Source organism: Megalopta genalis, chromosome 12 (assembly GCF_051020955.1).
Source record: "Megalopta genalis isolate 19385.01 chromosome 12, iyMegGena1_principal, whole genome shotgun sequence".
Taxonomy (NCBI): domain Eukaryota; kingdom Metazoa; phylum Arthropoda; class Insecta; order Hymenoptera; family Halictidae; genus Megalopta; species Megalopta genalis.
The window spans coordinates 10,892,796-10,920,290 of NC_135024.1; the positions used below are offsets into that span (position 1 = coordinate 10,892,796).

General features: G+C 33.1%; 3 protein-coding genes across 17 annotated transcripts in view; 2 read left to right on the forward strand and 1 right to left on the reverse strand.

Annotated features, from left to right (window-relative positions):
• Window positions 1–5,017, forward strand: part of Dpp10 (Dipeptidyl peptidase 10) — a 51,103-nt gene extending 46,086 nt beyond the window's left edge. For 9 of the 10 annotated variants that reach the window (XM_033474949.2, XM_033474952.2, XM_033474950.2 and 6 more), the window contains 3 exons: window positions 2,254–2,414; window positions 3,396–3,607; window positions 4,398–5,017. In XM_033474949.2, coding sequence (XP_033330840.1) covers window positions 2,254–2,414; window positions 3,396–3,607; window positions 4,398–4,541 — 517 coding nt within the window. In that variant the 3' untranslated portion in view covers window positions 4,542–5,017. Of the gene's footprint in view, window positions 1–2,253; window positions 2,415–3,395; window positions 3,608–4,397 lie in introns of those variants that run through there. The other variant, XR_013034613.1, reaches the window with a different exon arrangement.
• A 2,087-nt stretch (window positions 5,018–7,104) lies between these two features.
• LOC117222966 (uncharacterized) lies at window positions 7,105–20,229 on the reverse strand. Its single transcript, XM_033475032.2, has 6 exons — window positions 19,020–20,229; window positions 17,349–17,490; window positions 14,477–14,632; window positions 11,750–12,010; window positions 10,669–10,838; window positions 7,105–7,969 (listed from the first exon to the last, which is right to left on the reverse strand). The coding sequence occupies exons 1-6, from the start codon at window positions 19,242–19,244 to the stop codon at window positions 7,757–7,759; spliced, it is 1,167 nt and encodes a 388-aa protein (XP_033330923.1). The 5' UTR covers window positions 19,245–20,229; the 3' UTR covers window positions 7,105–7,756.
• A 4,785-nt stretch (window positions 20,230–25,014) lies between these two features.
• LOC117222927 (uncharacterized) overlaps window positions 25,015–27,495 on the forward strand; it is a 35,720-nt gene continuing 33,239 nt past the window's right edge. Inside the window, exons 1-5 of one of the 6 annotated variants that reach the window (XM_033474966.2) lie at window positions 25,225–25,489; window positions 25,588–25,705; window positions 25,792–25,925; window positions 26,289–26,451; window positions 26,930–27,039. In XM_033474966.2, coding sequence (XP_033330857.2) covers window positions 25,684–25,705; window positions 25,792–25,925; window positions 26,289–26,451; window positions 26,930–27,039 — 429 coding nt within the window. In that variant the 5' untranslated portion in view covers window positions 25,225–25,489; window positions 25,588–25,683. Of the gene's footprint in view, window positions 25,706–25,791; window positions 25,926–26,288; window positions 26,452–26,929; window positions 27,040–27,495 lie in introns of all 6 variants that reach the window. The other 5 variants (XM_076525821.1, XM_033474967.2, XM_033474965.2 and 2 more) reach the window with 5 other exon arrangements.

The window sequence follows — 27,495 nt, forward strand, 5'->3', positions numbered from 1 at the left end:
ACCCTACAAGGTTTTGACGGTCTTAATTTTGATGCTGTTGGGTCAATATGTTTTCGAAAATAGCCCAATGCTTGGGCTCATGGGTAATGCGAATGGCTCGAAGGCTACGCGAGTTTGTTACGTTTTCGACCCAAAATTCTCGAACGTAAATCGTAAGTTAAGGGGTTAAATTCTCCAAAATACGATAAATTCTCTCTAGAAGGTGGAGCTCGGAATTGAAAACGGTAATTGGAGGACACTAAGTCGCAATTCTTCAAGCCTCGCGGATCGCCTTTATAGTGCCGACATCTCGCGCGCGTATGTGTGTGTGTGTGTGTGTGTGTGTGTGAGTGAGAGAAAGAGAGAGAGAACGAAACTCAGGGCAGTTGGGAAACAAAACCAACGGTCAGCACATCAGTGTACATTAATACAAATTCACAATAGTGCTAGAATAAAAACGATGCCTTAATTTCTAATTTCTTATACATGATATATATTTTTTTAATATATTGGTCAGATTCTTCCAATTAAAATGAGACCAAACACGACATGCTTTGAACCATATTTATTCATTATTAAGATATTAAAGGCAACGTCAAAGTAGGATAAAAGAAAATATCAATGGAGTTATGCTATTCGGGCCTACGTTCGACAGTAATTTGGAGGCCACATGCATCGATTCGACGGCAATTCGGAGGCCACATGCCTCGATTCGACGGAGATTCGGTGGAACAAGCCTACGCGTTCGACGGAGAATGTGTAGGATCAACGGTTGTTGCAATTGGTCACGTACCTTGTAGTTCCGCGGTTTTGTATCTGACTCGCATCGAAACAGATCATTTTGTGTTGTCTTCGGGCAATTTGAGTGAGAGGGGCCGCGTCGTGTGTCGCATTACACGCTTGACCGACTCCGTCGAACCTTAGCATCGACGTAGCAATAAATCACATAGGCGTAGACTAGCACAGGGAAATCCACGGCAACCCGAAATTTGGCATTCTAGGGAGAGTTTACTATATTGTCTTCAATCCTTCCTGTTTTACATTTATTCATGTTTTTAGGAAGCCAGAAGCATTGTTTCAGAATTTATCTGCTTTCAGCTAGAGAGTTAACAGATATCCATAAAATTTACAAAATTCGTTTTCCCTTTAATTTCTAAAGCTTAGTGGATCTATATGTATATATGTTTTGGTGGCTGAGTTACTTAAAACGGTAACGTTTTGATGATATAATTAAATAAATAAATAAATATAATAAATTATTAGTTTAATATTAATCAAACTTATGACTGCTTTCTTGCAGTCTAAGTCAACAAGATGTCCTATTAAAAATAAGGGAATATTGAAGAAATTATACCATTGCATATAACAAAGTAAAGTAAGATTAAAGAATGATAAAATAGCCATTCCACAAGAAAACAAAATATAAGAAAATTTCGTCCAAGATTGTATGTACTTAAGCTTTGTACGATTTTCGTTACAATTAGATTGCGGATTTTGTGCATCTATGACAAAAATGCACGGGTGGAACAAAAAAGAATTGAAAGATTAAAAGACTTTAAGTAATACTGTTACATTATTTTCAACGTATTACACCTATTAAGAAAGTAAGCAAACTTTTATTTTACTTTATTTCGTTGCAATTGAGGTAGACAATTTTTATGTTGCATAAAGATACGCTGTCCATTTATAATACCTGCTTGATTAAAAAAGTTTATCAAAATCTTTTCATAGAACCATTTTAATAATTCCAATAACTGCGACAGCAGTGATTTTCACCCGTTCGATAGTTCTGATGTTAAGAAAACTCGAAAGTATATAGCATTAAATTATTGTATCTAACAAATCATTTTCCCACTACTTTTTCATTAATATATCTATGTCGCAACAGTGCTGTACATAGTATTGTAAGAATGTTATCATGCAAACAAAGTCTTATAAAAAATATGTAAATTAAAAAGAATTGTTAATAATAGATCGTAGGGACAAAGAGATACATACAGTGGGTAACAAAAGAATTCGAACACGGGTATTTGGAAAGTAAAACTTTTAAAGAGAGTAGATTATTTCTAGGAAGAAATCATATTGTAATTTCAAATAACTTCGTTTTCGCTCGAAGTAATTATAAATTGTCTTCGACGTGATCTTCGGGCGTTTCAATACAGTATATCCAAGAAGTAATTAATATTTTTGTATATTAACACGTGTAATTAATATGCAGAACATGTAATTAAACGTTCGCATATTATCATACGTATTAATCATTCTCGTTTGCAGATACTTACGGGATTCGTTGCACTTTGTGGACAAAAGACGGGTTGCCATTTGGGGATGGAGCTACGGGGGTTTCTTGGCCGCACTTGCACTAGCGCATCCCGACGGAAACGTATTTCAATGTGGTATAAGCCTGGCGCCTATTGTATCATGGAAACTCTATGGTATAGTAATAAATACGTATAATTTATTTATGTCTAGAATATATTACGCAACAGTAGAATGTACTTAATACACCTATACAGAGAAAAAAAGTGTACTGCGATTTATATTTACCATGTTCAAACAATTATGATATGTAAGTACAATTTTTACTGTACTTCCATGGTACTTCAGAGAATGAAGGATAAAGAAAAGTTTCAAAAGTGAAATAAAGCTGTTTGGAAGGGTCAATATAATATCAACAGATCTTTTCATCAACGTTTTTCCGAAGATCATTTGTACGTAATTAATGTTTTTCTTAGCCGGCGCCATGTATTTTTCATCTCATTATGCGATAATTGAGCCGTTTATTTTGAAAGTGACCTAAGAGCCCATTTTCCTAAAACATCGAGCTAGCTATTTTAATATTTACATTTCTACGTTATATATAATTTCATTTTAGCAAGGTCTGTAGAACGCGATAACCCTTCGAAACACAAACACATTATACTACCATGTTATCAGTTACAAATATTTTTTGATTTATTAAAACGCAAAAATTTTAAATATCTGGATTTTGAAATAAATAGGAAATCGTTAAATACAAAAGTTTCATAGTTTCAAAGGAGACACACAATGTCATATCAACTTTTGTATTTAACGATTTTTTTCATGAAGCGGCTAATTTATGATTTAATTGATGTGTGCAAATTGCGTGACTCATCCTGCGTATGTGTAGAATGGATTTATGATTTCCAACTATTTCGATCAGTGTGTAACAATTTTATTGAAAAATAGATCAGGCGAATGTTAATTCATTTCGTTGAAAACATAATTTATTACAAAAAGTGAAAATTTTATCTTTAAACTGAGTATGTTATTTCTAAAATAATATTTCATACGTTTCTGAATGCGTCAAAACCGTTCCACATTTCATTAACAATGTAACAGATCACTCTTCGCTTCTGCATGATTGCAAAGATTTAATCTTCCTATTTTCACAGATTCTGCGTTTGCCGAAAGATATATGGGCATGCCAACTGTTACGTCAAACTACAAAGGTTACGCAGAATCGGACGTTTACGAAAAAGTTGAATCTTTACGAGATAAAATGTTCTACTTGGTACACGGTACAGCTGACGATAATGTCCAGTTTCAACAATCAATGGCACTCGCACGGCATCTCGCCAAGAAAGGCATACTTTTTCGACAACAGGTATATCGTTTCAATGTAAATTCGTTATTATTAATGTGTTTATTACGTAGTTAGCTTAGCGCATATAAAATGTCTCATTTCAGAAAGCTTGGAAATCTTTTGTTCAATTTTTTAACGGCAAATAAATTAGATGATTCTTATTATGAATAAGTAAAGGTGTCCCAAAAACTCGATACGAAACCAACATTACATTTTTCCTCTTACGAGCTGCCCCACTGCCGCAGCTCGTAAGTGGGGAAATGTGAACACAAAGATGCCTTCTTGTCGTGTGAGGACTATATGTGTTTTTCGTTAATTACGAAGCTACGAAGAACACCTTCGTTAAGAAAAAAGATACTTTAAATTATTTCAGGAATCACCGGTTTCATCATACTCGCATCAGTAAGCCCTCTCCAAGGGTTTTACAACGTTTTTGGGACATCCTGTACAATGCTTGAAGTTAACTCGAGTAAATAACATTGATAAATCCCCTATTGGGCTAATTGTAAAATCATTTTCATCCAATTCTGTTCTTTTTTTGGTGAGAAAAGTATGATTCAAATATCTTTTAAACAGAAGCCTTTAATAATAAGGAATGATGAAAACATAAGCCTTTAAAAATGGAATGGTGAAACTTGAAATCGGAAAAAGATTCAATGAAATTAAGAAAGTTGAAGTATTAATCTTAACTTATTAAAATGATTTAAGGGAGAAAGAATATTATACTTGTGGCTCGTTTGTCTTGCAATCGATGCAGACAAATTTTATTTTTTATTTTGGTTGCAATACTGATGCGTATTTCGTTTCACAGGTTTATCCAGATGTGAGTCACTCGTTAGCAGGAGTAAAGGGTCATCTTTATTTATCAATGGCACAATTCTTAGACGACTGTTTTCAAAAGCAAGTACCTACCGATACGAAAGCGGGTCTTATCAGTGGTGGTACTAGTTTGTAGTTGTATGTATATAATGTGATTCAAAAAACAATCTAACATTTGTGAAAGAACTCTATGCATAAAAATATTATATCTTAATATCTCCATATTGTGTTCCGTTCATTAATATCTTTAGAAAAAACAAATATTTTCGCATTATTTTGTACACTGAATTGATGTTGTAATGAAAGGGCACACAAAGATCGTTATTTACAAGCAAATTAAATTACGATTATTGTATTTTCAATTAAAGATGAAACTTAAATCAATAAATAAACTAATCCTATGCAATTTTAAGAAACATAAGCATCACAACATTGAATTTTAAAACAAGCTGTTTTTAGAGAAGATCGTCTAGATCGTCAATTAAAAAAATTGATTAAATAACATAAGAACTATTATTGTTTCAAGGATTAGATATTTATTTAAATATATTTACATGTATGTATGTATATTGTATAAGTTTTCATTTAAATTAAACTAATTTTTTCAAAGTATGTACTTGTTTAAGATACTTGTATTTCATTATGCTGTATTAACAAACTTGATCAAACTATTACAACGTTGCGTTATTCAATTGAAGAAGCACTCAGATCGACTATCCTAATGGTATGTATTTTTCTATTTAATATGTAATTTTATGTACGTATTTTGTTATATATCAATTTATTAATTATAAATTGCATTCAAATTCGTGTTACATTTTTGCTGATTACAGGAGAATGCCTTGGTCGTATTAATTAAGAAGTAAGTAACAAAATTATAATGTTGCATGATTATTAATAATAAAATTATCTGCATATACGATCAAACACATTTTATCAACGATAAAACTATTTACAGTCGGTATACAAAGTATTTGTATATCTTTTAAAATGAAATAACTTTTCCATAATTGAGTCAAGCGATTCAAATTTTTTGGGGGGATATTAAAGGGATTAGTTTACTAGACAATGGCTAAAATATTGTTTGGAAAAATTGCAACTGGTTGGTACGGTAAAAGAATTAAAAAATTATGTTTTCTCAACTTTTTCATCTGAGTCGATGACGGCCTTGAACAACGTCACGGGAATTCTTCCAGGAATTCTTCGTTAGCTTCGGGTATCGTTTCGCGGTCGGTTTGGAATGACCCTTCGGAAATACCGGATTTATTACACGTCGTGGCTATTGAGAAAAACGGAAACGGAATTTGGACCCCAAATGGTTGCCAAGTGATCGCCAAATGGTCGCCAAATGTAAGAAAGGTCTTAATCTCAAAAAAGCCTTTTCGTCACTTCCGTCTCATAAACTTTGCCAACGAGAACCCCACGTATTTTGTTGCATCGCGATGAGGAAGGAGTAAGAACAATATTATCCTATTTTGTTAGATATTCAAAATTTTTCCCGAATCATTTATCACCATCGAGGTCACAGTAAAGATATGGCACACGGATCATTCAATTATGTCGTCACCGTCAGATGACCGTCTCGTAACCATTTCGATCTTATTTGGTCATGTTTGTATAATATAATATATATATTATAAATATTAATATTAATATATTATTTATGTTATAATATAAATATTACAACATTAATAACACTGCGGCAATACGTTGACATTTGGAGGTCACTTAAAGTCGTCCATTGCCGAATCTTCCATTTAAAACCTACCTGCGTTATAGAATCCTGAAATTGTTTCATATCTTCTGAATTAAGGTGTGGTCAGTTTACGTGTGAGATGAAGAACTTTTCGTAAATATGCAAATATCTTGCCTAGAAAATACGTTCGTCGGCATTTGTTTAGGCGATCTCCATGTTGCGTGTTGGTTAATTCCGCGAGCCCTGGTCTAAACTAGAAGCATAGAATGTTAAAAATATCGATACTGACATATTCTGGAGTCTCTCCTCTATCTTTCGAGACCAATTAGATTTTCCTAGCTTTTTTAGTTTTCACGTAATATTTTATTTTCATTAAATATTGAACGTCTTTACAAAAATTCGAATTTTGCGAAAACTGAGTATGATACAGCAATTTTGTTTTCGGATTCGTGTTTGGGAAGTAACATTCGTCAAGGATCGCTGATTGCATATTAGAGAATCTAAAGAAAGTTAAAATTTGTTGGATAGTATAATTATTTATAAAATGTCATCCGCTTTTTAAATTTAATATGAATTTTGTTATAAACAATTGCAGATAAGTGAATTTCATTCGTAAAAATGTGAATAACAAATGCAAAAGTTAAGCTGATTTCATATTTTCTGTATTAGGGATGACGTATCGTCTCACAAAAAAGTATGCAATTCCTATTATTGCTTTTAGTCGTCTTTTCTGCTGTTAAATAATAGAATTGTGCTTTTTACTCCGTGCATATTAACTATCAGCAGTTGGAGACTCCATGTGCACGAAACTAATTACAATTTTTGTTACTTTAAACATCGGCGCCTGTTTTAGAAAAATTTATTATACAACTAAAAACAATGATCACTTTTGAATCGGATTGCTTCGATACGATTCATTCAACGCACTAATACTTTTTACAATCAATCGAGGACGCATTTATAAGTAATTTCAGAAACAAATTATTATGATCAATGAGAGACGTAGGATTTACAGTTTATTCAATGTTTATGCAATATTTTTACATCTCTTAAAACAAAAAGAATCTGTTGAAGGAAATATTGTAGTTGTATTTCAGAAATGAAAACTTCATTTACAAGTGGAACATTTAATTATAAATGTCCTAGAATATTTTAACAATTTATACGTGAAGTAACGTTCGACTATGGTACGACTATGGCCGTGAATAATTACACACTTAAGACGCTGAATCCACACGATGCTCAACAACTTTACAACATTTGAAACATCATGGTCGTAAAAATTCGTACATATGAAATAAAAATATTCATAACATAGAGCTCTTCGCCCGCTCGGGTTTCTTGAACCATATTATTATGCAGGATTCGCCTAACTTATATATGTACATGTACATTGTCTTCGTTGTCGAAGCGTTAACAACTATTATTATAATAATACACCTACTATGTACCATTTTTTGTATATGCTCATTCTTAAATTGTTACTCGCGCATATCGATATAAATAAAACAGGGGGAATAACATTTAATTTAGGAAAATAATTTTATTAAATAATTATTTAAAGGAATAAATTTAGTTATCACGATATATGTATAATAGGAAGATTCGACATCTTCGCTGAATGACCTATAGTTACGAGAATATCTTTACACTTGTTAATAATCGGAAATAGATTTAACGATCTTCTTGTTAGTACACCTGCCGAGATGCAGTAGCATATGATTTTTAAGATTGGTCGGTTTACTGAAACCCCGACTGCAAATGTGACACCTAAATGGCCATAGTCCATTGTGTACGTACATGTGACTCTTGAGATCTCCAGGCGTTGGAAATGATTTCGAACACTGAGAACATTTGTGTGGCTTTTCCTGTAAAACGTGAAGATATTTTTCCAGTGATGAATTATACATATGCAGTGACAAGTTAGTAAATTGTACACGTTCACACTGTACAACTCGTATTTTCAACTTTGAATACACACATATTAATAACATTATTAATAACAACAGCATTGTTTCCCTATGTGTTTTCTACATATGTGGAACATAGTACAAAATACATGGAACCAAATAGAAACAAAAATAATAGACGAAATAATAAAACAGATGTCGAAATTAGCCCAAGGAATAATTAAAAAAATGGATATACTGACGAAAAGAAAATTTAATTTTCTTTTGTAAAATTGACTTCATTTTCATAATACTGTTTTATAAAATTAAGTTTGAAATAAATTGAAGAAATTATAAGAATTTCCTATCGGTTTTTCAAATCTATTTCATTTTCTGTTAGTGTCCTAATATTTTTGGAGGAGGGGTATGGTACAAATTTGAAAAATGAAAAATCTCCTTTTTAACTTTTCCTACATCAGATGGAGAAATGGATAAAATTAGAAATGCATTGATAGGCATAATAGTATGTTTATGAAGTAACTATACAGGGTGTTCCACAATTATTTTAACAGCTGAAAATGAGAGGTAGCTGAGGTCATTTGAAGTAACTTTTTCCTTTGCGAAAATGCAATCTGCGGCTTTGTTTACGAGTTATTAACGGAAAACACTGACCAATGAGAGGCGACGGCGCGAAGTTCGAGAGCCCGCAGCACGAGGCTTTCACAGATAGTCGGAACGGACTCGAGCCGCATTCGAAGTATTGAACAAATCACGAAGCGAGAGCTTCCGGATTTTTTTTTACTACGTAACAGAAATATTTTTAAGAAAAACGCTGTTCACCTTTTCACTTTAGAACGTCTGAAGAATATTTACTAATTTTTCTGACCCGAAATATTAAGTAATTTAACCGTAACGGCCGTTTTAATTTTCTAGTGTGCATGACACCTGGTGTGTCACATATGAAATTTTTAAGCAAGGTGTACAGTGAAAATTAACAAAGTACGTAAATGATATTTTAATTTAAATAATTCCGTGTCCGAACACAGTTCAACGAATGATTCGCAAAGCTAATTTAATAAATAATAATCGTCTTAAAGGACGTAAGGAATATGTTTGTTAGAGAAATATGAAGAATATTATCAATAACCTCGACATATCTTAAAAATTGACATAACCTTGACTTGACCTTCACATAGCCTTGACATAACCTTGACATCACTTTCACATAACCTTGACATATCAAGGTTATATCAAAGTTATGTCAAGGTTATATCAAGGTTTTATCAAGGTTATATCAAAGTTATGTCAAGGTTATGTCAAGGTCAATAATTCCGCGTCCGAGCACAGTTCAACGAATGATTCGCAAAGCTAATTTAATAAATAATAATCGTGTTAAAGGACGTAAGGGATATGTTTGTTAGAGAAATATGAAGAATATTATCAATAACCTTGACATATCTTAAAAATTGACATAACCTTGACATGACCTTCACATAACGTTGACATATCAAGGTTATATCAAGATTATGTCAAGGTTATGTCAAGGTCAATAATTCCGTGTAGTAAAAAAAAATCCGGAAGCTCTCGCTTCGTGATTTGTTCAATACTTCGAATGCGGCTCGAGTCCGTCCCGACTATCTGTCAAAGCCTCGTGCTGCGGGCTCTCAAACTTCGCGCCGTCACCTCTCATTGGTCAGTGTTTTCCGTTAATAACTCGTAAACAAAGCCGCAGATTGTATTTTCGCAAAGGAAAAAGTTACTTCAAATGACCTCAGCTACCCCTCATTTTCGGCTGTTAAAATAATTGTGGAACACCCTGTATAATACTGTGCATGTAGAATATACGCAACAGTGTACAGTGTAAATATACAATAAGTAAAAAAATAAATATATTTTTTTACACAAGAGGAATAGATAAAAATGTTCCACCATTAGAATCAAGATCTAATCTTCTCTTTTCTATTTTATACATAAAATTTTATAGAAAGAAAATAATTTAATCAGTTAGCTGTTGCCAATCTCTTTGAAAAGTGTGCCAGTTACTGCAATTGCGCTATATATATTTGTTTCTTTTTCATATTTTATTTACGTAGAACACTTTTACAAAATATATAATTTTAATCAGCTGTTTTTGACGAGTACACTCGTCATAAAGAAATTGCAACATTTTGCGTGTTCGACGAATATATTTGTCGGAATCAATTAACTCATTAAAATCATTTTCAGATCTACTTATGACAGACTTTGACTCCAATTTTCTAACGAATACCAAATTTTCCGAGCGAATGACACACTGTAACTACACTACATTTGTTGATAGGAGATCGGATATTGTAACTTTGAATTGCTAGTTTTTCTAAAATAATTGGACATTTGGATAACTCGCCTTGGAGTTATAGGATATATATATATAGGATATATGTATAGAATAGATATCCCAGTTTCCGTGCCTGTCACAATTTCCGGATTAAGAACGTATAGTGAAAGAAAAGTTTTATATATAAATTGATGATCTATATTTTTTTATTATGTTTACCTATCAAGGTGTAACATTCAGGGAGAAGTATCAATTTATGCATAAGACTTTTCTTTTTCGATACGTTTTTAATCTAGGGGCACGGAAACTGGGTCATCTATTCTACAGGGTTTCTTATCAGAGATAGTTCTTCCAAACTTACCTTAATATGAGTCATGCGATGATAATACAAGTTTGATGAGGCCGTGAACTTCTTACCGCAAACAAGGCACTGGTGAGGTTTTTCACCGCTGTGAATCCGCTTGTGTGTGTTCAAGGAACTCGAAGTTGAGAAACCCTTATTACACACCACACAAACATGCGGTTTCTCTCCTGAAATATAATAATATCAAGGCTGGGACTCAGATTATTAATATTGCGCATAATCGCGCACAGTGTTTATCACCTAGCATTTTATGACGAGCAATTTTCAACGACCAGAAAACATCTAAAATGATCTGTACTTACACATGGTAAATTGCATAGCATTTTATGGTGAGCACTTTTTAATCACATGGGAAAATGTCTGAAGAAAGAATGCTTTCGTCCGAGAGCCAATTATCGAAGTGGAAAAAATTTTGTTCTAAAGATTACGTTGTAAATTATGCAAAATTTTAAGATCATCGGCCTTTTGTTTTTAACAGGTTGGCGTATTTTCATTGGTATAGCATTATAGCTCATAAAAAAATTATTTAATTAAAAAATAGTCGATCAATTGACTTGAAAATGAAACAACACTTTTTATATGCATCGCTATTTTCTTATTTTTTTAACACACGAAAGAGAAACAAATATTTTAATAAGCGATAATTTCTGTTCAAAGTGCTAGCGTTTTGTCAATAAACAAGGTTACTATACTATCTTGATTCAGACTATAGCCGAACTTATAATCAAGATGATTTCTCATCTTTTTGTTTTAGATCAGCAGCAAATCCAAAATTATGTCAACAGTGAGCACAATTTTTGCAAAACATTCTCAATAAAATGGAATATATTTCACACAATTTTGATTACTGTTAGTTGAAAATAATTCATTAAGTACTTTAAATTCGCATAAAGGTCTGTGCGAAAATCTAATTGAAAAAGGTGAATAATGATTTAAAAAAAAATTCTTAGAAATTGTTTTAAAAATGGCACTTAAGACCGCAATACCCTCTCAACAGGTTAAAAAACAAATCGGAGGCTGACAGAAACCGGACAATATTCTAAGTATTTATTCGTATCTAGTTTGTACTGTTGCGTACCTGTGTGCGTTCTCATATGGCGTTTCAGAAGAGAAGGTCTGTCGAAGGACTTTCCGCACACTTCACACGGCAGCAGTACCCTCTCGCCCCTTTTGATCGTTGTCAAAATACTACAGTCCAAGTGATCCCCCGTTAAGGATAATGTCGACGAAGAAGACTCTTCGGATGTTGACTCGTATTCATCGACTTCATAGTACGGGTGTGGAATTGCGGCTGGCGAATGATGAGAGAGCAGTGCCATGGACAAATCTAACGGAGATTCTTGAACCAGAATTTGAAAAATTACGTGTTACATTTAAGATAAATGTTGGGTAAGGTTATTCCGTTTTAAAAAGTGTACGAACATTTTCGTAACCAACTATATCAAACCATCATTAATTATTGGACTGCTGGCATGATTCCATATGGAATCATTAATGTTGGAGAATCGCAACTTTGCAACTTCGGAGAATAGTCCTCTTTCATCCGATTTAATTTGTAAGTAAAAATATTTAGGATACCTAATACCGTGATGCGAATAATTATAGATTCAAAGATACTGTTACGCTTTTAATAATATTTAAACAAAAACTTAACGATGTATCATATTTGTATATTTCTATTTTCTATTATTTATAATACAGAAATATACAAATATTGTTTGTTTCTTGCTTTTTGCTTAAATATCTGTGAAAAATGTGTAAGATGCTTTGAATTTATAATTATTCACAGCACTGTAAGTGGTCTCTTTTAACTGAGTCATCCTGTATATTTAAAACAAATTTAACAAAATATCATATTTCTATATTTCTATATTGGGAATAATAGAAAATAGAAATATACAAATATAATATTTCGTTAAGTTTTCGTTTAGGTATTGGTAACAATGTAAAAGTTACTTTGGGTTTATAATTATTCTTATATCACTATGTATGCTGTTAGATGCATGTGTATAGAGTACGCCACAATTAAATATTTTGTCTCACAAAACGAGTCATATGAAAGAGTACTATTCTCTAAAATACGATATTAACATATCATATGTATACATTGTATATGTATAATACATTTAATTTTATTCTGAATTTTATGATGTTGTTTTTAGAACGCCGTATTTCATCGCAGAATAATATGAAATGTATAATGTTTTGCAAGGGTTGCCAATTTATATAAAAAAATGTGTTCAACGTATTAAATTTGAGCAATTGAATCTTGGCCACGAAAAGCGGATTTTTGGACCACTGTTCGTTGACACATAAGATGGAAGAAAAGTTCGAAAATCCGTAAACGTCGTCGGCAAGAAAAAAAAATCATTCAACATATTCGGATGTTATAGTTTTTGTCGCACTTTGTATAGTAGCGCTAATTCTCTTTTGTTTCTTATAAAACTTGTTCTGGCAAACGATCCCTCGTCACCACGGCAACCGTTCCCTGTCTCCGCCCAGCCTTCAGCCCCTAACCATTCCCTACTCTTCTTTTCGTTCGCCGCGGCGAGCCTCTGTTCAGAATTGAAGGTTCGGTGGCATTGTACTGTCCTTTATCTCTTCGTAAGCGCGGGGGTCTACGCATTTGAATCATGACCGAACGAACAAGCATCTTCTGATCTAGCCGACAAAAGTACCGGCCCATATTTGCATTTCAAATTTCTCGATCAATCGTCTCCTTTCTTTTTCAATTGCCCAGCGATTGTGACGATTAACGCGATTGCACCCGGGAATAGTTGCGATTACCAAAAATCAGATTGTCGCGTCCTTCTTTGTTCCATCTACGGATCGAATTGTACGTCTCTTCGTGTCAATTTGTATTTTATAAACAATTGCATTACCGTTCGAAACTGTCGAAATAGTTGCATTCTTTAGTGAACTCTCTGCGGCTCGGTATGAATTTCAAGTCGCATACCTGTTTATTATGGTTTCTAGACTAATTTCATTTCTAGCCACGATGTTGCAACAATATCTTGTTCTGTTATTTCTCCTGCGCACTCGAGGGGATTCGGAGAAAATTTAATCCATTTAAATTTGTTGATTCATTTGCAAAAATTGATATTTCTTGGTTTCAAGTTACATAAACCAATTTATACTTATATGAAAAATTTGGTCTATAAAGAGCTAAACGAGTAATCTTTTATTGATACACTAAATGCAATTTATTAATTGTAGTTACAATGATTTCAAGACAGTTCTTATTATATTTTAAAACGTTTTATAAGTATAATGTATATCATTACATAATATTTGGTTAAACTCTTTAAACGATCATGTAATTTCTGCATTGTAGTGGACAATAATTTTTATGTATGCATAAATGGAAATTAATATATTTAATAATATATTTAATGATATATTTAAAAATATACTTAAATTAACATAATTAATTAATAATTAATTTAAATATCATTTAAATTTTTATGTTGCCATTGAGTTTAACTTTATATAATTCACACTTTAATTGAAAGTCTTGAAAAGAAAGTTCAATACTGTATTGTCTATGTACTTGTAAAAGTAATAAATAGTGAAAGTTATTCTGTTCTTAAATGTTCCTTTAAATATCGCGGAATTTTTATATTACCATTCTAAACATCTAGCAAATTGTCAAGTACAAACAAATCTAATAATGTCAAAATTATAGCGAGTTGTGTGGCTCGTGTTTAGTAGCGCTTCAGAGTTGTTGTTCGAGTGCAAAGCGTTAAACTTGCTCGTGTATTTCCGTAATTGTCGAATATGCTTCGAAACTTTTGGATAAACTCACCGTCTAAAATAGAGTCGATCGTGCATCTGTACAAAGCGGACCTCGAACACATATCGTGTGAAATGAAAACGAAGTCTTGTTCTGCCGTAGGAAGGAACCAAGCCACTAATTCAGTATCGGGTTGAACATCCTTTATTACTTCGAAAATTGGATCCCCTATAAGTGCCAGAAATGAAAAATATAAAGAAATATTACTATAATTCACGCTTAGAAGTATTCGACAAACTATCAAAATTGTCAAGAGATTAATCACGATTTACTATACGTACGGTAAATTAATCTTCTTCCTTTGCACAGAATATCTCCAAATATCTTATTTCATTTCCAAAAATGTGTGAAGAAATCGAAACATCTTTTCTATTACTTCTACAAGTGATAGTTGTTTTATTTGTGAAGATGAAAAGTAGAGAAATAATAATTAGATAAAAAACAAAATTTTAAGAGATACAATATTTATATTTATTAATAATCTGAAGAATAAAATAAAATATTACAATCTCGCATTCTAGATACTCAAAATACTTTTTGTTAATGATACTGAAGTTAACGTAGAAATAGTATTGTAGCGTAAGAAATTGTAATATTTGGCGAAATGAATTTGTTGTTTAAATATGATTATTTCTTAATTATATAAATTCGTCGCCTGCAAGCACAAGAATCAATTCAACGGAAAGATATAGATAGATTTCGAAATAAAATTCCCCTATTTTCGGAATTCTTAAAATGAAACAATGTTTAAATTATTGCAACGAATGAAATATTTTATTTTCTAAGTTACATGTGCAATCGAATAAGATAAAGCAGATAATTTATATTACTTACTGTTTAAAATACTATAGTATAAAACCGAAAGTTCTTGCATTTAACATGAAACAACGACAACTACAATCTTCATAATTAAAGTGTAGTTATGTTTTCGTTTTTATAACAAATATTTAGCCTCTACCTTTCGCTCATATATTGCTATGGAATTATTATATTTTAAACTCTTGTGTGCAGATTTCAAAAAAGTATTTTAAATCGAGTTAAATAAAACGAAATGATGCTTTATATTCCGTATTACTTCTACAAGGTAGAAGTATTGTAATACAAATATACAAATATATGTGCAAAGAAACTGCTGATTAACTATTACTAATTATTAACGATATTAATTTCTTGACAATATATGAGACAGAGTATCTTAAATATATATGTTTAATGTATAAATTATATTATATATATTAATATGTACATTCTAACTTATTTGAAGTGTAATTTGATATCAGTAATTTTTTTCAAGAGAAACGTACACAAGATAATAGGAATTTTATGTAAAATTATTTGCAAAATAGTACAAAACTATTTATACCGAAATGAAATTACCATTAAATTAATAGTCAAACTAAATATAGAGATCTATTTAATATGAACATCAAAATGTCCTCAGAACTAATGGTTTTGTGGATATAAATAGTTTAGAACGCTTTCATTACGGTATAATGAACTGCTGCAGATGCTGCACATTGAACAGTAATAAAGCAAATTATAATTACCCAATTAAATCGTTTCAAACATTTTTTACATCAACCGAACAAGATACTAAAATAAAAGCTGAAGATACGTATTCTAGTCTAGTACACAATTTTCGGTTGCGTGTTCAATTTTGAATCATAAAACTACAATGCTGTATTGATTTTTGCGTATATGTATTTCTACACATTTTCCAGCAAAATTTTTATATAAATAAAAACTCAAAATTAGCCACGTAATTAGTGATGAAAACACACTTGTCAAAGAAAATGGAAACATTTGCCACGATTGTTTATTATAAATACGGCTACAGTTGGTGCCGCAGTTAAAATGAAAACAAAATAATTGCAACAACAGCGCCATTTTAAACACTGAATATTAATTATATTGCTTTGTTCGTAAACTTTCACGGCCTAAATTTTATTTCTAATGACATAAATTAGGTTTTGAATCAATTAATGAAGTATGTTTTGAGATACAGCGGCAGCCATATAGTTAAGATCACTTGAAAAACGGTATAACTTTTTCAAAACTAGGCTAAACGACTGGAATTCATTTTTAGATGATTTTTTTTTAAATTTTCTAACACATTTTTTAAATTTTATAGGTTCAAATAAAGAAGTTAGAAGACACAAACTCTTTTTATCGGTTTTGTCATTCCAGGTATTTAATAGCGAAATTAGAAACAAGTATTTTATTCATTGCCTAACAGGCTACTCCTTCTGCTATTTAAAAGAAATTCAAGTCGTTTAGTCCAGTTTTAAAAAAGTTGTACCGTTTTTAAAATGGTCTTAAGTATACGGTCCTCACTGTATTGGTGACAAGTTTGAAAAATGTATTACTTTTTTAATATCCAATACCTTGCTACTTCGTGCTCTATGCATACACTTTTTCAAATTGTTAGAGAACTTCGTCACTTTCGAAGGTTTAGAAATACCGTTTAATACTCGGGCAGCATGGCCCGAACCCAAAGTTCAAAAATTGTTATTTGAATATCAAGCTTCCGTCAACTAATTTAGTTTTACGCGTGTTTCATCGAGGCTCGTACATATCTAGTATGACTATTAACGTATGCAGACGGAGTAAGTTAAAAAAATACGTTGAAACCAATTGGTAAATAAAATTATAAAGAAACCCAAGCACACTCAGTTGTACATTTTGTCGCAATGATACGTAATTCGAGTGTTGAAGTGCTTGAAGACCACATTCGTCAAAGAATACAAGCCGAATCGCTTTTTCCAAATTTCTAAACTAGAATACTCCGTTAATCGTCTCACTACCGAGTCTTTGCAAGAATCACTGCACAGAATTACTGTTCCTATTTATTTAGTATATTGTTGTAAGAGGTTTGCTGTCTTACCTTTGACTTTGGTACCAATTAGATTAACTTGATCATTATAAGTCTGCACTATACGAAGAAATCTTATCCAATTGCATTGGCGTTTGTTAAGGCTATAATTTGAAAAGAAAACTTCATCGTAGCACCCATATTCACGTCTGATCTGTAACCGAGAGTAATGACGGGGAAGAATAAGATTTTCCAATCCCTGTGTATTGTATATCGTTACATTATATGAAATCGGATCACGATGATGTGTATTATCGCAAACGATTCCTTCCAAAACTGTTCATACGAACTTATCGATAATTCAGTATTTTGTGACGATTGGATTTTGAACAGGCAATTTGTACGAATTCATTTGGAACCTTTTATAGACGAATGATCGTCATCAGGCATTTTATGCATTTATGAGGGAACTGAGTAGGTGCCATTCAAAGCAGTTGACAGAACGAAAGCGTTTAATAATGTATATGTGTGTTAGTTCCGGTTTATTAAGATCATTAAGGATAGAAATTTCTGTTTGGTTCCAATTTTACAATGGACATTTGCAACTTTAATTTTACACAAAGATCCGCAGCTTAATCATCATCCGTTTTTTCCTCATCAACCTAATCATATGTGTTTCAGTGTGCTGCTATCAAAATGATAATTAAACAATTCCACAAAACGTATTGCACAAGAATGTATTTCAACAGTCGAAGATACTGTTAGAAACGAATGGGACGATGGAGGATTGAAAATTCCAACGTTATTGATCTTCGCAATTAACAATTTCCGAAAAAGAAATGATGTAAAATGTACGTTTAAAGAGCCGGTTAAAGCAAAACTGGTGTACGTTAATTTTTTGCTGGATTGATTTAATATTATTAAATCATATATATTTAATTTAATATTTCTTTTGATTTGTTTTTATTATTTCAAGTTAAGGTTTGAGAGCGGCTTGCATAAAAGGATTGTAACAATTTTCTATTTTACTACATCTTACAGAACTTTCGATACATCCTTCGTTATCCACAAATTGACGTTTTTGACTTACACCATTTCTGCTTTCAACGAGTCACGTACATATACGTTTCGCGAAGCTAAAATTGGCAAAGCAACAAAATGGACAGTTATCTTTAAATGTATTCCACTATGACATTCGAACAACACAGAAATTCTTGTCAATCAAAGGCGAACAAGGTACGACACATTTAACCATATCCTTAAAATATTCACATAAATGAGATTGACTCTCTTTAACACTTTGCACTCGGAGAGTTTTCACTGACGATCTACCAAAAACCAGAACATATTTATTAGCGAACTAGTGCGTAACGCTTTAATGAAAATATAAAATGACAGAACATTGGAAATAATTACTCTATTTAAGTAAAATTCGATAAAACATCGTATCGACGCAGATTTTGAGAAACGAAAATTATTAATATCGAAAGCAGCCTAATTATCGGCAGTTTCTGCCGTGCTACCTCTCGGGGGACGTTCGAGTGCAAAGGGTTAAATCAGCGAACCCCGGCACTGTGCGTTCCTAGAGATTCGATAAAAAGTCATTCATCCGCGAAACCGGCGATTCAACGTGACAAGACGCTGCGATTGTGGCTCGGAGCTGGAGAATTTAACAGGAATGATCGTCGGCGACGATCCGAAGCGGTGACTTAATGAGAAATGTTTGCGGCTACGATTACTTACATCATTATCGTCTAGGAGAGAATAGAGGTCGATCTTGTCGAATCGAATGGACCCCTGAAAGGGATAGATCAACGTCCCTGATGGAATAAGTACGTTCGACCAGACCGATATTCTGACGTCCGTAACTAGGCTTCCTGAATCATTCTTGAATAGACCCTTGTAGGTGGACCGATCGTTAGCGAGAACCAGAGAAAACTCTTTAGGTATTAAGACGCAGGTTTCCATAACAGAGGCCCCGTGGAGGGATACGTTGTAAAAGGCACAACTACGGTTGTCTCCACTGTATAATCACTGTCTTTAACGAATGACGAGGTAATCCCACGGTGACTAAGTGATCGTCGATGTTGACCGCGCGATTGTTTATCTCCCGATAGACCGATCGAACGTTAAGTGTCAGAGCCAGTGGTCGCGCTACCGAGTCACCTAACCGATCGACTCTTCGAAAGACCGAGAAATAGCAGACTCAATGCCGCGAGTTACTCGAAAAAATTGTTAAGTTGAGACCAACATTTACACCTCGTTGCCTCGGTCTCCTCGTTGTGCGGATACTATCGATGGATCAATTAGGAAGCATCACGTAACCGATGAACCACTAAGATTTTCGTGTAATGGACCCGCTGCTGCATTCGACTGCACTCGATCGAGAATTTTCAGAAACGCAGCGAATCGAAACTATGTATATCGTAGGATCGGAAAATGAAATTTCAGTTCCGTGCGTGAGGGTCGTTCGTCCTCCAAGGTGCAAGGGCCTCGGCTGACTGGATAGGATTAACCGACTGATCTTGACCTTGCGACGGGTTACCAGCATTTGCTACCGAATGGGTAGCCCTTCCCCTTCTTTACCTCTTTTCCCACTCACAGTACATGGCCCGCTGTAGACTTTTTCAATGGCGTAGTCTCTGCCGACGATTCGGTTTCGCCGGATATCGTCTGGACTTCGCGCAGCCGAAACCGATCGTCTCGTCCGTATCCGACGACGTCGCTTTCGTTTAGACGTCGACGCGACGTCTTCGCGAGGGTCCAGTGCCGAGAGGACGAACGTTCCAAGCGGAGAAATTGAATCGGAGATTTAATTGGTGGGAAGAAAGCGCGAGGTGTACGCCAATGGAGCTCCTTGCCCCACTATGTTCATCCTGTGGCGAGTGCACTTGGCGTATAGAACGAGTATCGGCTTCTTCACCAGCACAAGGAAGCCGGCTCGTCGTCCTCGTCGTCTTCTTCACCCTTCTACCGTCTCTACAGCGCCATAAAGGAGAACCCACGTGGGCGATTGGGCACCTGTCGCTCCTTGTGCCCTTTCTTTTTCCTTCCCGTTTCTCTTCCACTCTATTCCGTCTTCTTCTAGTCCCTACCATCTTCCCGCTTCCACGCCCTACCATATATCCTTTTATTCACCGCTCTCTTCTCCTCGCCATTTCTTCTACGTAACAGCCTCCTGAAACTGTCTTATTTCTTTCTTTCGTCGCGTTTCCTCAGGCCTGTACCGCCGATCTGCCAACCAGCCTCGACTGCCTCCCCGATTCTTTACTTTCTTTCTCGTATTATCTACTTTAGGTCTCTCCCTCTTTCTTCTGCCCGTCTTCCACTTTACTTCGCTTCCACGGCTCCTTTCCTTTTTCCCTTCTATAACCGTTCGCTCTTCTCGTCACCTGAGAACGCTTCTCTATTCATTACTTTCCATGAAATATTAAACTTCGAACGCTGAAACGATATTAACAGTTTTTATTCGGACGATCGCGCGCCCCGAACAGGAAACCATCGCGACTTTAATGCACCGACGACGATTTTCAGCCGCTGTTTTGCAGGCGTGCTGCGACAACAACCGCGTAAGATCCTAATTAATTATTTTATGAAACTACGAACGTTGCATTTTATGCGACATAAAAGCCCGTCCAGTTATCGACTACGTTCGAACGGCTGACTAATAACGAACCGGGACCATTCGGCTTCTGATTTTCTGAAGACTAATCATCGCGGCTGGAATTTCGTGTCGGAACGCTGCCGCCTATTTAGGCTTCTGTCTCCGCCAGGTTTTCGATTGATATTGATGTTACGTTTCTTTCTCGTTCAGCGATCATTTTATATCTATTACTTTGAAATTAGCTCGACTCCTCGTCTTTATAAGGCAGCATCCAGCCGTTGTACTTATAATTAATGGAAGAATCTTTCTCATTAGTGTTGCTATAGCATTGCTAACGGTATTAGTATTATCTTGTTGAAAATGAATTAAATAACATTTTAAATAGAATCGCGGAATCCACGTCAGAACGCTGTCTCTTCAGGCTTCTGTCTCGCCAGGTTTTCGATTGAAATTGATGTTACGTTACTTTCTCGATCAGTTCTCGTCTCATTTTATATCTATTACTTCGAAATTAGTTCGACTTCTCATCTTTGTAAAGCGACGTCGTGCCGTTGTACTTATAATTAATGAAAGAACCTTTCTTATTAGTATTGCCTGCATTAATAGTACTATTAGAATTACCAGGACTGTCTTGTCATTAATGAATCGAATAACTTTTAAATAGAATCATAGAAGTTAACCCTTTGCTCTCGAAACCATTTTATATCTAAATCCAAAATCGCATTTCTTACTGTATTTTCATTTTACGCGATTTATTTTTTTTTTATATACATAATTGAGTCTTTTCACTTATACGATAGTTATACTTTTAATAGTTTTTTTTCAAATATAAGCTGGCTTGATAATGTAAAAATGATCTTGAAACGTAATATAATAATTTTTATTCACCACCATTCGAGTCACCATTCGAGTGCAAAGGATTGATATTAGAATTACATGAGAATGACCCATTCGAAATTTGTTAACTTATAGTTGCTTAAGTGGTAAAAATGGACAATTTGGGAAGAGGAGATACGATTATTCGAGCCTTGCACCTCGTTTTTATAAATGTTGACAATCGGTTACTATAAAAATGAGCCGTATCTCCTCTTCCGAAATTATCCATTTTTGTTTACAAACTGAAGGAAAATTACGGAGAATTTACTGGAATTTTGATTCAAAATAGCAGTTCGCTTGTTTCATACTTCGATATTTCCAGCGTTAGCTAAAATTCTTTGAAATCGTTGATTATTTTACTAATTAATCGTACGAAATCTAATAAACCGTATTTTAGTAATTAATCGTACGATATCTCATAAGCCGTATTCATGTAATTTCGATACAACATTGCGATTCACACGTTTTATAGTTAGAGTGAGAGTTAAGAGCGCCAAAAATTCTTTAAAGCTGTCGACGATTATTTTGATCCTATAATCGCATATGTTCTAAAAATATTGAGCAGAATGCTAGAGAAGACATTGCTATAAAAAAATCTATAGAATCTGCAAATTCTGCAATCGCTGGTTGTTATTCCATGCAACATTAACCACTTATTATAATTGATAATTTCAATATTTGTTGTCCGAGATAGAAAAGTGGACAGGATAGGGGAAAATAGCATGTTATCGATATGGTTTCGAAATCATGTAACGTAATGAGGTAGGTGTCGTTAAATTATTTGTCGACAGCACCCTTAGCTAACAGTTTACAGTTTACTTTCACGTTATGAGAAACTACAGCTTTTTCTTTCCCTGCTTGGACGTATTGAAAGTATCAGTACCTGCTGGTAACACGGACAGTATAAGTATACAACAAGAAATACATACCTTGATAGCTTTTCTAGCAAACTGGATTTGGTTGGAGAATGCAAAATGGCCGCGGTATCGAAAATTATAAGCGTAACTGCATAAATTATTTAATCCTTTTTAGTAATATTTCCTTAAATTGGCAGTCAATTGAATGCCAATAAAAAAATTATTTATAATACAGTCTTAATTATTATTACAAAAACTAGTTTTTTTCAAATATTCCTTTTTTAAATATCGGAAACTTAACTGTAACATAATAAAAATAAAATTACCAAAGCAACAGTTTTTCGACATAAATAAATTAATATTCCGAAGTGCGAAGTAGTATTCAGAATTCCGAGGAGCGTCGAATCAAGCACAAAAAATTATATGACCATTAAAAGGAATAGATATGACCTTCGCGTGTCCTTCAAGCGTACGCTTTCAAAAAAAGTTGAATTATGTCTTCCTCGAAATGGTAAAAGTTTCGTAAGAAACATTTTTTCAAATAACGAACAGTTCTGGAGCTAATCGCATGTAGCGATTAAAACGGGACACCCTGTATGCATTAATTACCCTGTAATGATTGTGAAGTCGGCATACGTGTTGATTAAACAGAATTAAAGTAACTCGAATAAGGATTACAATAAAATGATTGAAATTACTTAATTCAGGACCTAAACAATTATTATAAAATAGAATTTTCTGAATATATGTATTATAATATTTTTACCTCTGCGATTTCATAAAAGATGATTACTCCGTATAATAAATATCACTCTAATCCTTTTAACAGTGACGTTTAGGCATCTCATGCGAGATTCTACATGTAATGCTTGATATCGTTATCACGGATCGAATCTTGTATTTTATTTTTAGCGTATTAGATTAAAGATGACTCGAAAATATTATATACAGGGTGATGTGATGCTATCGCCAAATCGAAAAGATTATTATTAACACGTCTGTGTGCTGGTGTTTTCAGGTGACTTTTTGTCCGCGACTATGAACTATCGATTTATGCATCGACACTATAAATAGATGTTATAAAGATTGACTTTATTCGAAGATCATGAAAAGTAGATATATTATTCATCGATAGACTGGATCTGAAAAATTAATTTCAACACTTAAAATGATTAAAAAACTAAGAATAATATGATAATAATAATAAAAGTAATAATAATAATAAGAGTAATAATAATAATAATATGATTATTATGTAGCTAATTGAAAATTTTCATATGCTTCTGTCACTAATCCAAAATCAGTGAACATTTATTTGCAGTTCATAATATATCACGAATCGATTTAATGAAGTGTAAACTCACAAGTAATTTGATAATAATAATATGATTATTCCGTATAAAACAACAGATTTCATATTTTTGTTACAACTTTTTAATAAGATATTTATGGTCGTTTTATTTCATGACATTTTATATAGTCTAATTTCTATCTCTAGAACATGCTGTCAAAACCTAATCGCTAAACTCCAGACACCCTGTATATAAGGTTCTCGTTCACATCTTCAGCAATCTTCAATTTCAAGTTCAATTTCAGTACGCGCGGTTTCACCAATAATTTATAACCTTAATCTTGTTAGTCTGTAATATTTTATAGATTTAAGTTGCATTTGAAATGTTCTATGTCTACGGGAAGAACAATTGTATGTGACCGAAGATAATCGATGATAAACATGCGCTACGAAAATTATAATCCTACTGTATACTTTCAAGTGCTTAACCTCATAATTACGTTTTATAATATACCAGCAATTACAACCCAAAAAAGTAAGCAATAATTAATATTTTTTCTAGTCGTTAGAACCTCAACATTTAACTACAGTATTCTTTGTTAACACAAGTATTCTAGAGATGTTTACTTTTGACACAATTTTAATGGTTTTATACGAGAAGTGATTTAAATTCTTTGTCAGTTAATTTTTTCTTTATTCTTTGAAGCTCATCAGCATTTTTCATTTAGGAAACGAAAATTTTTCTTTATTTAATAAAGGAAAATCAATCTTTTTTGCGTTCTGCAGTGGATGAAAAAATACATTTCAATGTAATCGAAGCACCCTTTCTATATAATAAAAAACGTGGATGCTCATAAAACATTTACAATTAGGGTAATCGAAATTCCCAATTTTATGTCCCGAGTTCTAATTTGACATCCCGACATTCTCAAAATGTAGCACTGGTAGTTCACAGTAAAACTGTGAATTTTACACATTCGTGGTCAAAATGAGCGGGTTCAATTTAAAACAGCATTAAAATTAGAATAAGTAAAAAATACCAGTATATTATTTTCAATTTGTTAAAGTTATTAAAGAAAAAATGATATTCCTTAATGACGCCTGTTTCTTGCGAACAGATGCAGAACATTTTTATTTTGCATATAAGACCGCAGTGTAAGAATATTAATTTAGGTTTATTATTTTACACAGTTGTTATTATCTAGTGTTGAAACATTGGTATCATAACAGAAAGAGAAGTTTGGCTATTCTAAGTAAAACACGCGTGACTTTTCGTGGCAAAAACTATTACATACTTGTTTATTTCTTTTCTGACGCGTCATGCACTCATCGCCGATATTCAGTGGTGTCGGTCTGGTCATAGTATTCAAGGGAGCATTTGATAGAAACCACTGAAAATTAAAATACAGTCAGTGCCTAGAATATTCGGATCGCATTCGGAAGAATTTAAAATTGCAAATTTCGCAAAAATTTGTTTAATCATTGTTTAGTAAATTAATCCTTCTAACATCTCAAAACAACTTAAGTGACCTGATTCAACTTTTAAAAGTGGTTGCTATGTTTAAAAAGGCGCCTGAATATTTTCGTGAGTGACAATATGTTGATAAATCTATTTTAGACAATTTACTGAACCAATCTGATTAATATTTAAAATTGTTAAAATATTCTACTACACTATTAAAGCATCTAAAAAATATTCTCTTGGTTATGTGTAAATAATATTGCTGTAACGGGTTATGCGCCAAAGCTGGTATTCAATATTTCTGTGAGAACCACATTATGGTAAAGTTCCCTCAAAATTGTTAGTTACAATTTCGTAAATAGCTACTTGAAAATTTTCATATTGCTTTTGTAACTAATCCAAAATCAATGAACATTTATTTGCAGTTCATAATACATCACGAACCGATTTAATGAAGTGTAAACTCACTCAGATTGGAAGGGAGTATAGAGGTTTGATAGCAAAAACTGTCGGTGACACTCCATGTCAATCTTGGTCTGCTGAAGAACCAATTCACGAGGTTTAATTTCTTACCTAACAGCGCAAATTTATATTCCTGTTCATTCTAAAATAATGTTGGAGGAAGAACGTTCAATTAACTCCAATAGATATTATAACGAATTGTAAATTTAATAATTTTCTACAGGATGGTGCAATCAAATTTAATATTTGCATCCTCGTTATTTTAACAGATATTAATCAACCAAAGTTAAACACGAATTTAGTAACGAATTTTGCTTGTATTACAATCGGAGAAATTTTTGTTCTTTGAGTTTTTATGCCAACGATTAATTGTTCTAGAAAATAAACTGCTTAATTTACACATTAAGAAAACGAGAAATACAATATGAATTTTATTTTGTAATTCTCCTCGCATCGTTAGATCAGCAAAGATATTCACGATGACGACTTTCCTGAACGGTCGATGAAAAGTGTCAAAAATTACTGTCGAAATCCAACAGGGGAATCCAGAGGTCCATGGTGCTATACGTTGGATCTTTCACTCATAGATGACAAATGTGATGTACCTCTTTGTAATTTTGGAGGTGATTTTAATAAATACGCTTGCCGCAAAAAACTTACCGCTTCGCGACAAAAAAAATATAGCACGCTATGTAATTTTACTGATTTTCACTAATATAGTTAAGTAATAATAATTTTTATATCGTAGTTTATATCGTAGTTCAGAGTTTACAATAGTAAAAAATGATAGAAAATAAAAATAAAAATAAAAATAAAAAATTTTAACAGAATATTACAATAATAATAAAAAAAAATAGGTCTCACTGAAAACAATTATTTAAAAAACCGTCCAAGTATCATTCTTCTATGTTTAGTATGTTATGTTCACTATTTAATAGTCTTTAGTAGCTGCATTTTTACATTCTAAGGGTGAACAATTCTCGCTTGTTAAAATCGTCTTCTGTTCTTTCTCTTTTTACTGTTGTTCCCTCTCTTATAACGGTTAGCCTGTAATCATTAATGAATATGCTAACAAGTTACTTACAGAACATGATTCATTAGAATGTAGACAGTCAGGACCAGGTGCTGAATATGGTGGTAACAGACAAATAGGAACATCAGGAAGAAAATGCGTATCCTGGCTCAAGGTTAACAAAATGGAGAAAATGAAAGTAAGGAACGAAATGAATTAAATTTTCGCCTTCGTTTTAATTCTAATATTCGGTATACTATGGTAATCACTTCTTCGTATTTGATTTTTATGCAATGTGAGTCGCATAACATGCACATCGCCTCACGAAAAATTCACAAATACTAATAATATAAGTTATTTGCGCAAGGTTTGTGACCCACTCGGTATACAAGGTGTTCTACATTGTGACAGGTAGATGACGATCTTACATCCTATGACAGTTAAGACAGAAATTTGCGGCTTCAACATCATTTTTCACTTATTAAAGAACAAATTAAGCCATGAAATTGTCATGCAATTGGTTACTAATTAAGATTTATTTGATTCGTGGATATGCGAATTTTAAACAATTTATTTCAGTTCTGTGTTATGAATATTTTCAATGTTATGAATAGATTGCGGATTTTATGCACTTTAGTTAAAAACGAGTGGACCA